We start from the raw sequence: 12,671 nt of genomic DNA on the forward strand, positions 1-12,671 counted from the left end.
AGTAAGAGTGAACGAATAATTTGAATTGGGAAAACAATAAACATTTTCCACCCCATCGCTTCTAAGTGCTGTGCGTCCTACTTATAAATCACCTTTTGATTACTACTTGTATACGTGTGCCTGTGTGTATCTTAAGAGAGCATTGAATGTGCGAGCGTGATCGAGCCACGTTAGTTATATAGATTAGGTTATGATTGTTTATTATTATTATTTATTGTTTCCTCCGGCTTTTCAAATGCACCTTTAGTTGTGTTCTCAATTTTTTGTTTGCAGCTAAGATTAATATTGTTCACTGATATTTCCATCTTTTTGTGTTTTTTCAGCCATTTTTACTCACAACTTAGGTGGAAAAAATCCTTTCTCGGCAGTATTTAGAAAATACAGATTTTGCTTTATTTAAGAAGAGCAGAATTTGCTTCTGTTTAGAAAGTGCAGATTTTACTTGGTTCGTGGTTTATATTGTAGCGTGCTAAATTTGCGAAATATTTTTGTTGTGTGGTTGTTTGTTTGTTTTTATTTAAACTTCTTAAATATTAATTCCTCTTTTTTGCTGAAACTCATCTCTTATGTGGTGGTCGACGCAGCTGCTCCAATTCATATTTTATACAAATAATAACAATAATAACGCACTAAAAGTATACAGAAAACTAAATAAAAAGAGGAGAAATGATTGATAAAATTTTAAACACTTGATCCAAACTTGAAGAGAAGCAACAACGTAAGTAGCCTAACTTGACGTAGTTTGTCCTATTCGCATACACACAAGCCAACAATCTATCCATATCTTTTTGGACGGCCTTTTGCGTAAATACTTGTGCATGTTTTAACATTTGAGCAATTATTTCGATAGCTCCAATACTTTTCCACGTTACTTTATTATTGTTCAACATTCAATTGTTCGCTTGGCAATGTTCCAGTATTATGCGGTGTGGTATAGCACGGAACGCTGATTTAGAGATAAATTATTAGGAATTAGATGGGAAAAATTTTGTCCCGCCTGTGCCGTCAGAAAATTGAGAGAAAACAGAGATCGAGCTTAAGCGGCTCATTTAGTTTCATCTATTGTCAGATTTCGATCCATATTTTCTTTCTCTCTTTTCCTTAAAAACGAAACTCTCTTTTTCCTTTTCCTGGAGTGAAAGAGAATAAAAGATTTTCTTTTTCTGCCATTCTGAGCGTTTTTATTTCGCTCCATTATTAATCTACTTGTGAATTTTTTCCAAATTGCTATCTGTCTGGCTTTCGATTCCCGATGGCGCCAGAAAATTTTGTTCAGCTCCATTCTGCCCCCGCCCCTCTATTGAAATAGTCACTCTAACTACTTTCTATCTTTCCATATCTATTCAGTTGAGCTTTTCTACGTACGTGACTATTTCGCTCGTGCTTGGTCTGTACGTGTGGAACTCAACTTACTATTTCGACTGCTGTGACCATTGCTAGTGAGCGATTATTCCCATTTCGGGTTGGGAGGTTTTGATCAATTACGCTCCATCCTGGTTTGCTCGTTCGCCGCCACTAAAAGAGAAGTAAGCTCCTCCGCGGCGACGCCAAACTGCTTAATCCAACTTAGCCCAATTACCCCCTCCCCCCAACGTCTCTTAGCGCCTTCCCAAAACGACTCTGATCAATTTATAGAGAAAGATGTGTAAGCCGTGTCGCGTTCTCTGGCGCCAAGGCTATTAATTACTTTTCCCGACTTCATTGGTTATCAATTTTAACCGCTCTGTTATTTTTCCTTTCATTTTCCAAATTGAGAAAATTTTCTCCGCGCTTTCAAGTCCCATTCAATTAGCAATTCAAGAAAATTTAGTTTGAGAAAGTTTATTGATTTTTATTGGTTTGTGAAATTTTCAGCGGCAAATTACAGATTTTGTGATCGATTTGGAAAACGATTTTTCAGCGCAAGTTTTGCTGTTTTGTTATAAATTATGAATGAAAATGATTGGCTGATGAGCTGGCAATTACGAACTTCAATATTACTGTTTGTTCACACGCAATTATTTTTCGCGATTCAGCGGAGCTCGTTTGCAGTGAACTTTTCAGTCGTTTTTTTTTGCCTTCAGCTGAACAAAAACAAGTTTTTCGTTCTGCAATTATAGCTCCTAATGGACAAAGAAGGGGTAACCAACCTTTATACTCTTGATAGTTTTTCTTCTAACTTAATTTTTACATAAATTGATTATTGGAATACTATCAGTATTTATGTTTTCTTGTCTGTGCAGAACTCTAAAATGTGCATAATGCATTTGAATGTTCGCTGGCTTTGAATTTTACAAGATTTTTTTTCGGTGATGGAATTATTAGTTTGATGGGCAGAATTAATTTTTAAAATTTGACAGAATTTTTTGGGAGTGCTTCGAATTTTTATCATTTTTATGGACCCATTAAATTTTTACAAAATTTTTGAGGAAAATTCTGCTTTTTCAGATTTTTGGGAATACTTGAGTGTTCATATTTTGAAGATAGACACACAGATATAGAGAGAGTGGAGATTTTAGCTTGGTTTGTGTTGTAGATTCGTTTTTCTTGTGTGAACAAAAGGGCTGGGACCTCATGGCGCCAATCAGTCATGGTCCCATGGCGAACAATATCCCATTGCTTAATTCCGCCTCATTTGCTGTTCATAATATCATATTACAGTTGCATATTACTCCTAATCCATTCTGTCTATCCCAATAATCGCATCACTCTTTTTTCTCTGTTTCAGATTAGTTGACCCCCCATCCACCACCACCACCACCACCACTTACTACTACTTGTACTAGTTGGACCACGACTACTATTCCTGCGGTAGACCCCAAACCTCCTTCTCCGCCACTACAACCAGAATCACAACAACAGCTACCACCTTTTGTGCCTTGAACCCTCCCCCCAGATTCCGCCCTTAAACCCTATCCGAGTGCCTCTTAATACCATTACGTATTACGTATTCTTACACCACAAAAACCAAAAATATACGTACTTTCATTATTCATTCAATCAGAATTCTAGCCTTTGTTAATCTTGAATTTTGTTGCATGAAACAATTTCTTACTTGAAAAAAAAAAACACAGGACGCTAAATCTACGAACATATTGTGCGCCTTTCCTTTGCTTTGATCGAGTTAACCAAGTCATAATCAATTTGGTTATTAATAGTTGTCATACGTCGAAGCTAACTTTGGAGCATTGTTCTACCTCGTTCAAAGAAGTTATAACTTGATCAAGTTATTTTAATCTTTTCATTGATAGTTATTATTGTTATCATCTGCAGAGAATTGAATATATCCATTGGAGGTTAATTCTGCTGTCTGATTGGTCAATTCAGACCGGACCCTAAAGGAAAAAATTTCATCAGACTGTGAAAAACTTCCCTTTGTTCGCGCAGTCATTACCTCAGCATTCGATTGTGTGACTATACTACTTCCCATTATATTGCTGCAACAAGGAAAATCAACCTGCAGTCTTCATTATTAGTATTACTATCTGTTATTAACTGCATTGGTTATGATAACGAACAATAACTAGTCATAGCCCCCAGTTCTTTATTGACAATCGTTACAAAGAGGCAGACTTTAGCTTTATCTAGTCTATGACGCCGAGATTATTACTCGAACAATGCGATTTCATTAACACTCGAATTGATACAGAATGGATAGGTTGACCACACGCTAAAATTTCTCCTTTTCTATTTTCCTTTGCTTTATTTTTTATCCACTGATTCATTAAGTTCGAAAAAATACTCTCACGAAATAATTCCCTGAATTCACAATTTCGTTCTCTTTATTTCGAGGCAATGTTTATAGTTATGAAATTTGAAGAAAATGCTAACTATTGAAATGGATTTTCAGATTTTCATAAAGTTTCGTTAATTCTTCCTTGATTTTGAAAAAAAATATGAAAACTCAGAACTCAAATTGGCGACCAGAACTTTCGGCAGATTTGCCGACTGTGTTCTATCAACCCGTTCGAAAATCTTCATGTCCCGTTTTGTCAGTAGATTCTATGTCCAATTTGCACCCGAAACGTCCCCTACTAAACCCATCTCCCATTTGCCCGAATCAAGTGCCTCAATTCGAAACCTATCCGACACTGTGTTATGACATGCAGTGCCAATCTTCAATGCATTGCATGTACACTCCATCACATATCAAGTCTGATCAAAGTCTTGACAACGAATTTCCCAAAAATGACAAAACGAAAGACAACAATTTGCGATTCGAGCCACCGACGTTGGAAGAACTTCGCATTTACGCTCCGAACGACCTCAAAAATTTTCTATTTGAGCCTGAGCAGAATTCTTCTCCCCGAGTGCGAGGGAAAAGAACAGAAATGCCAAACAAATATCGAAGCTTTAAATCATTTCAAAGTGACCTTAACCTTGAACAAAGTCGATGTCTCAGAGATACTTTGAAGTACCAGGACTCCGGATATTGCAATTCCTCCCATGACGCTAGCATCCCTAATATGAGCCGGGGGGTCCAATCAATTAACGATCGTGAACCAGCTGCAATAACGTGTGAACAACCGGCAATCGCACGTGGGAGGCGTGAGGAAGCTAATTGCCAACTTAAGGAAGCAACTTTCTCCCCATATCAATTAAGTGTTCGGACTGAACTTGCTCGAAAAGCGTGGAGCAACAAAAGAAATAGTAGTACTACATTGAGCTGGTCTCCTAAATTGTTGCTACATCTGTTGCTGCTATTATCGTCCCTAATTACAAGTTAGTTAATTTTCCTATTTATAACTTTACGCTTATGAGTTAACTACATAATAATGCTCTTGTTTTCCACGCCTGAATTAAGTTGAGCATTTTATGTAGTCTATGATCTAATGCGTCAGAAAATAGCATAAAACTGATGCCGAAGTGAAAAAAATAATAAGTTAAATTCTTTTGAAACTAATCAACTACGGAAGTTCAATATTGGAGGAGTAAGACGTTAATTTGCAAATAAATTTTCTGCGCAACGAATCAGAGTATCTCTAAGTTTATTTTGATTATTAAAAAAAATAAAACACCTTGGAAAAAGGCTTTAAAAGTTACTTATCCACTTATTTTCAATAGATGTTTTTTAACAACAATGGACCAGTTAAAACAAAAGAGCATTTAACTATCGATTTTATCATCTATTTTAGCCTTAAACTATTGGTTCAAGTTTCTTATGTTTTAGCGAGCGCAATGAACATCCGAGAGTTCAGCAGTGTTGTGCGACGCGATGTCCCTAAAACGCCATTCGAGCCATTTTTCACAGACGATACTTCCAGTAGTAGAAACAGGCGATCCAGTGGTTCTATCCAGGACATCCTACCCCCGGGTGCACCCGGAGCCCCAACTGGCGGCAACCTGGGAGAATTCGGCACCGAATGTCAAGTGAACAGTTGTAATGAGTGGTTGCATATGGCGCACCTCAACTACAACAAAATTGAAAGTTGTGTCATATTCCACAACGACTTAAAATGTCTCCAGAAGATTGAGAACAGTTGCCGTTACAATATGTACTACATGGGGCACAAAACATGGGCCGACAATGTGTTCCAACAAAGGAACTGTAGCGAAGTGAGTGTTTATTATGTTCAATTGCTCTCGAAGTTTGACTTTTTGTTATGCAAAGTTTGCTCGGATTTTTGGCTAGACTAGTGCTTCAGCCCACTCCTGTTGTTGCGGTGTTTTACCAGCAAAAATTTGTTGTCTAAATGTTTGCCACAAAGAGGTAGCTGGGCTTCTATTAATGGGCTTCTCTTTTGAAGTTTTTTTCACAATTTTTTTTAGGATTTTTGAAGTCAAGCTGAATTGATAATTTTGGTCACGCAGAAACAGGAAGTGGAGCGAAAAAGCGAGTGGTTTTCGGGCGTAAAATTTTTTCTCCAATTTTAAAAGAGAGTAAAAAGGTGTTAAAACAAAAATTCGTTTTTTTTGGTCGCTTTTTTCTACATGATTTTTCGAATTGATTTCTAGGCATTTCCAGGTCTAGGTTTTTGTTTTATTCTTTAAATTATACCTCAGGACGTATACTTCTATGTTTTTTTATTTCTTCGTCAAGATTTCTGTTACGACGATATGCTGTCACGATTTCTTGAAATCCGCTTTTTCATTCGTTCATGCAATTTCGACTATATTGCGTGCGTGACGTCATTTTTCACTCCTAGTTGAGCGAATTATTTCCATTCGCGTAATTTAGTCACATATGACTTACCTTGATCTGAAAAAATGACTTTTCTCACTCCCAGTGACACACAAGATAAGGTCTTCTGTGTGTCACTGTAATTGAAGGTTATTTGAGAGATGTGAACAGTAGAAGCAATGAGTAATACAGATTCTTGTCAAAATATAACATCTCTGCAATTAATAGAGAAAGGATCTATTTTGGGCTTTCATGTCTATTTTCTGCCAACCTGCCAGCTATGTTCATTGTATAGGCATAATCATAAAGGTATCAGGCACAGGGAAAAAGCAAAAAGTTATTGTCATGTTTTAGAACTGAAGAGTAAAATCACTGTTACGGACGATAAATGTGAAATTAACGTATTTAAGTGTTCGATTTGGAATTCCAGATGCACATTTAATTCACAATAGTATCTTATCGTTACGAAATTTAGGAAAATTGTCAGTGTAAGAAGAGGTTTGGCAGCATCTTCGTTTTTTATGGCGCAAATACAAACTAATTGTCAAAGTTGAGCTAAATTCTTGTTTTCTTTAAAGCAGATTTGGCTTGTTGGCTTTTTTAAGGTGGGTAATTGAATGTTCTGCAATGTTTCAAAATTCTTTTAATGTAATTTGGTAATTTCTCCTACTTTAAGTACATGGTTTTGTTTCTTTTTAATTTTTCTCGCGTCTTGATTTAAATTGGATTGTTTAGTCAAATTAAATTGCTCTTGCTTGCAGAGTCACGTTACCTATACTTGTGTCACGTAACCTATACTTGGTTACTCCTGGTTTGCGAAATTTAAGCTTCGCAGACAATGTTTTACCGAACAAAAACACAGAATAGTATCAAGTATTTTTTATGTTTCAGGTCTTGAAAAACTATACTGATGCTCTGCCGACGATAAAGCCAGCACCTTACAGAAACCGCGATAACCTCTGTTTCATAGAAGACGATACAGGGGTATCTACTAATTCTCAGCCAGTATTTTGCAGTCTATTCGGTGACCCCCACATTGTAACCTACGGAGGTAGGAAACAAACGTGTACAACATTAGGAGCTTGGCCATTAGTTGATAACCAGTTTTTCACAATACAAGCAGTAAATGTACCAATTGGAGACGAGGCGAGCTCGCAGCCGACGTCTCAAACGGCAGAAAAAGGCCGTCCAGCCAACAACCAGAAGTCGACTGAGTCTTCGTATCGCGAGGGGTCAGAATATTCTAGAAGCAATTCTGGTGCTGAAAGGGATGCCAATACTGCGTCGGAAACGACAGTGACTTCTGCTTCTGCTATTACCAGAGTAAGTTTTATACTTTAAAAAAAACCTTTTAAACTTAAAATTTTTTGACTGCTTGCATTAATATTTGGGCTTTGTAGCAAACATTACAATAGTCGGCGCAGTAATCGCAAAACTCTCGCATACGATGTACAACTCCAATCTCATGTATTGCTTTAAAATATTTAACTTTTCAATCCTCGGGACTTTTGAAACTGATGCGAATCAATATTCTAAATTATGAGGAGAGGGATTTCACCTGGTAGGTGAATTTGATTACGCTTTTTTACTGGGCTTCTAGATAGTTTTGGATAAATTCTTTAGCGCGTGGATTTAGTCCAGAGTTGCCGTTTTTACATGGACGTGATGGTGCTTTACTTTTCTGATTTTCTCTTAGTACATTTAAAAAAAGATCTCATGAGGAGCAGTATCAAAAATGTAATACACGTTTTGCTTTTATAGCGATTTGTACAACCTGAGAAGAGCGAACACTGCCTACTACACCATTATAAATGTTTCAAGCATCTATTATTGATAAGGAAACGGTTCCGACTTTTGCCATGAAACGCTGCTTGTTTGTTTGTGTTTGTTTATTTGTGTCGCTAGGTCGAGGAAAACTAAACCGATGTTTCGAGTTTAAAAATTAAACAAGCCGTCTATCAGCTGATTTTTGATTGTTTTCAACAGAGACGCGACTGAAAGTCCCCCCGAGTGACATTGCTGTGAGCTGTGAAAAGCATCTTCTCTTGCATGAATTGACAAGAAGAGTCTAGTTGTTACACAAAAGTAAACTTGCGTTCAGCTACTGAAGCACTTAAGTACAACTCGTACAAATTGGTTTTGAATGCCGAGAATTAAATTAATAAAGTGACTAATTTCAACTTACAATGAAGTGGACGTTCGATGCAGACTTTATGTCTGGAAGTATTTGTTTGCAAATTAAAAGTATAATGTCAATCTGCTGGCCACCAGATGTAAAAATTAAAAAGAAACTTTTTATCTACAACTTGACTGATGTTTGTTTTGTTCTCTGTTTTGTCAACGGGGTCTGTGCACAGGCTTGTAAGCATATAATGATGCATTCTTTTCGAGTTGTTTAGAACCAATTTCTCAATGATGGATTTTTACACCCTCGAGAAAATTGAGATGCAACTTAAACATGACCATGTATTAATTTTGGCGACTTTTAATTTTTTTAATAACCATTATAAAATCAAAGACGGCATCTATAAACATGATGATAAAGTTGTTTTTGAGGATTTTTAAAGTCTGTTTTTCAATCTTGTGTTGTTCAAAACTTGACCAAGATTCTTTCTCCTCTACAGTCGCGAGTTCCGGTTGTTTCTGACTCCCTTCAACAACTTAATTTGTAAACCTTGTACATAGTTTTCGATTAAGTTCGAATAAATTTTTGTAGATCAACATTGTTCTCCGGTGTTTACTTACCGGGGCCTGTAGGATTTTTTTACTTCGTTGATTTGTCTCATTGCCTTCAAATTTTGTTTTCAGGTGCTTGTGGTTTTCCGTGCCAGATTGAACTGTGTAGAGCGTGAAATGATTTACGACACAACCGATGGCTCTCTCCCCCCATCATTCAACGACGGCACATTCTCTGTCGGTCCAACCGACAACCTATTCGTTATTCAGTCATCGAACGGATCGGTGATAGAACTGACTGCGAATTATATCAAAACAAACATTATAATAAGACGTATTGGAGCTTATCTATCAATATCAGTCAAATCACCGGTCGATGTTGCAAAAGCCTTGCCTTCATACGGTCACACGAACCAAGACTTCCACATGGAACTGTGCAGTGCTGGATGCCCGGACGTTGAGACGTTGGCAGAATTCCCGGCGACACCTCGGCCCCCAAGACGGGGAACAAATCGGGTCTCTTACGAAACAGCGCGGCAGCGGTGCAACCACTTGGCAGGGTTCTTCTTGGATTCGTGCATTTTTGACGTCATGACAACTGGCGATTGGAAAACGTTTGTGGAAATAGGTCAAAGGTCAAGTGAAGATGAATCGAGATTAAATATTAGAAGTGCTAACAACGTGGCCGTTGAAAAATTGTTCCCAGCTCCTGTAGTTGAAAAATCCTCCTCATCATCATCAGTTAATATTTGCTCAAGCACTCGATTAGTGTGGCTCATTATTACTACATTTTTATCTCATCTCATATTTCATTGGAAATATTCTATTTAATAGTAATATTAATATGTAAACATGATCACTTTATCTTGTCTTATTTTCATTGTTAATCTTTATTTTGATCAGCGGTGGAGTATTGTTTAGATTTTTATATTCAGTAGTTTTAGTGTAAAATTAGCAGTTTTGCAAATTGAACATTCACAAAATCATGTTTTTCTTGTTCAATGCTATGACAGGAGCTTTGGGGTGCTAACAGAAAAGGGACGATTAAAAATGCTGAATTGTGAGCGCATTTCTGTCTGTGCGCGATTGGAGGATAAATATTACGAATGGCTGCTAAAATTTGCTCATTGTGAGTTCTTAGGAATTTAGAGGGCTAAGTGGCGTGAGTTTACTCCAAGTTGCTTTGCACAATTTGAGCCGAATATATTTTCATTGCTCAATTAAAAAGTTCGCTAAATGCGCCCTCAATGAGTCTTTATGATTTTCTGCTTACTCTTTTTCCCATCATATCACGTAGCCTTTCACCCAGTCTATAGTTTTTAGCAAGGGAAGAATTTGAGAGCCCTCCGTCGCTTGAGACCAATAGTTCTGACCTTAGCTCTCAAACGAATTATGTAAAAATTAGTACAGTTGTGTATCATGCAATTTTTTTTAACCGTTTTGACTTTAGAGTGACTTTTCCACCCTTATTGGATTTTGTGTGATCTAAATTGTTGTTTCGTGCTTAAATGTGAGTAGCAGAACTCAATTGACTGCACTTGACTAAAAGTCCATTGAGAGATGAGACGAAACGGCTGCTGTTTTCTCAATTTTTATCTTTGTAGATGTCTGTCATAAGCTGTAATATCATCACCATCATTTAAAGCGCCGTAGTGAAGTCATTGCCCATCCTCCCGCTAAACAGGCGAAAGTCAACCCCTCCTACCCGATTGTAGCAGGCGACAATATAACCGGTCCCGCCTGTCATTGGAGAGCAATTCGATCGTTATATGCTGTTTCTTCCGGTAATTGATGTTCTGATCGAATCTACATTGAAGTTGAGAAGAGCTATCAGCTTTTGCTCAGTATTTTATGATAAAATTTTAAATGCCATTTTTTTCTGGCGAGGTAATTAAGTACGCGATTCAAAATAACAGTATTATTAGGTTTGCAATTAACATGGATGTTTACCTCAAATAGTAATTATTGAATAGTAAAGGAACTGTTTTGCGTGCTGTCTACGGAACTTATTGACCTACTGATATATTCCGAATGTCTATAATCTCTTAAATGATTTTGAGCCTGGTTTCCTTTGTTGACTTGATGAGCCATCATTTAATCAGTTATGTGTAGCTGTAATTCTCAAAGCTTTTGACAGAGAAATCAATGGGAAGAAATTAGGCAAGCGAGTTGCTCCCTAGAAAGTTTAACATTTTATTTACATTTTTTGCAATGAACAATTGCATTTAATGATATTTTTCAATTGCAGCTTTTGTGCATGTTATAGAAAACTACCTTACTAACAATTTGTTTAACTATATCTCAATGACGAAAAATTTTCTATGAAACCTTAGCGAAAAGCCGTGAAAATTGTTTCAAAGGACAATATATCAACCAATTGTCTGTTTTTAATGGCCGCCCTCATCTTCGCAGCCCGCTATTATACTGGCCAATAGGGCCTATTTACAATCCTAAGTAATTGATTTCTATTGGTGTTAACTTTTTCCGGCTTTTTCACGTCATTCAGAAGTCACATCAGAGTAGTGATTTTAATCACGCTGGAGTAGTAAAGGGAGCGAAGAAGCAAATGGCTTTGAAGCGTGATTCAAATTTACTTGCTTTCAGTATTTTAGAATGCTACATTTTTATCGTTGCCCTATTACTTATGAGCATAGATGGTCTCAAGTAGCAAGTCTCATTGGTTACTAAGGAGTCATAAATTAACCTAATTAATGGTTTGTTCTTTGGCTAGAGCGTTTCATGACTTGATGTTCTCAATATTTTTAATGAGTTTTTGGTTTTGCAAGTTTTTGCTGTATTTTTTTTCTGATCATTTAGACTCACTAGGGACAGGTCTCATAGGTTGCTAATAGGTAATCATTCATTCAATCCATGGAATTGTTTCATTTCAAAGCTAATCCTTTCTCTCACTTTGGGACCAATTTTTTTGCGAGGTTTTTTTTTCACTTCATTGTGAGCCCTCTTAGTCCTATTAATGACAGATCCTGTCTGTTGCTAAGGAGGCTTTATTTAATCTAAGCAACTGTTTCATTTTATAGCGTCTGCTTTATATGCCATACGCTGTTCGTTTTGAAAACATTTAGTGAATTATTGGGATTTGGAAGTGTTCGTTTTTTTATTGCTGTCTTATCAATTAATCTCATTAGTAACAGTTCTCAACGGTTGCTATTGAAGATTCAGATAATAAAATTCGGAGCTAATGCTTTCTGTTGCTCTTGCAATTCGTTTTCAAAATTTAAAGCAATTTTTTGAAAATGTTGGTGGTGCTTATTCTCTTATCATTAAGTCTCCTTAACGACAGGCATGGTCGGTTGTTTATAAGGAATAAGTGAATTCCCTTCAGTTTGTTGTATTATGTGCTCATTCTATGTGATTACACAGGATGTGTAGTCAATGTCTTCATGAAATGTTTTATGATTTTTAAACCACTGAATTTTGGAAAAACGATTCTGTTTGTTTCCTTTCTGCGCATTTAGGGCCTTGGGCTTCGTTGTCAGTCTTACTTGAATGTTGCTGTGAACAGGTTGATTATCGTCTCATTAGTGAATTTCATTTTTTGGATTGTATTTAGGGACTTGTCCCGCTATATTTTTTACTTAGTCGAATAAGAATTCGTTTCGTTTTACCGTAGGTCAGTTTGTTCAACATTTTGCAATAAATCATTTCGACTTCTCTAGGCTAGTTTTATTTTCAACTCACGCTGCTCAAATTGCTTTTAAAGAAAAGTTGTTCAGAAAAGCAATGCAATGTTCAATGACTTGACTCACAGAAACGAAATCAGGAATAGAAACTTGAAGCCCAATTTTAGATGATCGCTGCTTGAGCTTTAGTCTATATTTTTTGTTGCCATCTCTAATGCTCATTAGTATTGATACTAACCCTTGTATCCCCTCTC

The 12,671-nt window shown here is 36.8% G+C and overlaps 1 protein-coding gene across 8 annotated transcripts in view; it reads left to right on the forward strand.

The window, feature by feature from the left end:
- LOC142353100 (uncharacterized) overlaps nucleotides 1–9,762 on the forward strand; it is a 35,912-nt gene extending 26,150 nt beyond the window's left edge. For 5 of the 8 annotated variants that reach the window (XM_075405296.1, XM_075405299.1, XM_075405302.1 and 2 more), the window contains exons 2-5: nucleotides 2,708–4,701; nucleotides 5,150–5,535; nucleotides 6,992–7,423; nucleotides 8,909–9,762. In XM_075405296.1, coding sequence (XP_075261411.1) covers nucleotides 3,876–4,701; nucleotides 5,150–5,535; nucleotides 6,992–7,423; nucleotides 8,909–9,607 — 2,343 coding nt within the window. In that variant the 5' untranslated portion in view covers nucleotides 2,708–3,875 and the 3' untranslated portion in view covers nucleotides 9,608–9,762. Of the gene's footprint in view, nucleotides 1–511; nucleotides 719–974; nucleotides 2,121–2,707; nucleotides 4,702–5,149; nucleotides 5,536–6,991; nucleotides 7,424–8,908 lie in introns of those variants that run through there. The other 3 variants (XM_075405303.1, XM_075405297.1, XM_075405301.1) reach the window with 3 other exon arrangements.
- Nucleotides 9,763–12,671: the final 2,909 nt, after the last annotated feature.

This window comes from Convolutriloba macropyga, chromosome 14 (assembly GCF_964194025.1).
Source record: "Convolutriloba macropyga chromosome 14, txConMacr16.3, whole genome shotgun sequence".
Classification (NCBI taxonomy): Eukaryota; Metazoa; Xenacoelomorpha; order Acoela; family Convolutidae; genus Convolutriloba; species Convolutriloba macropyga.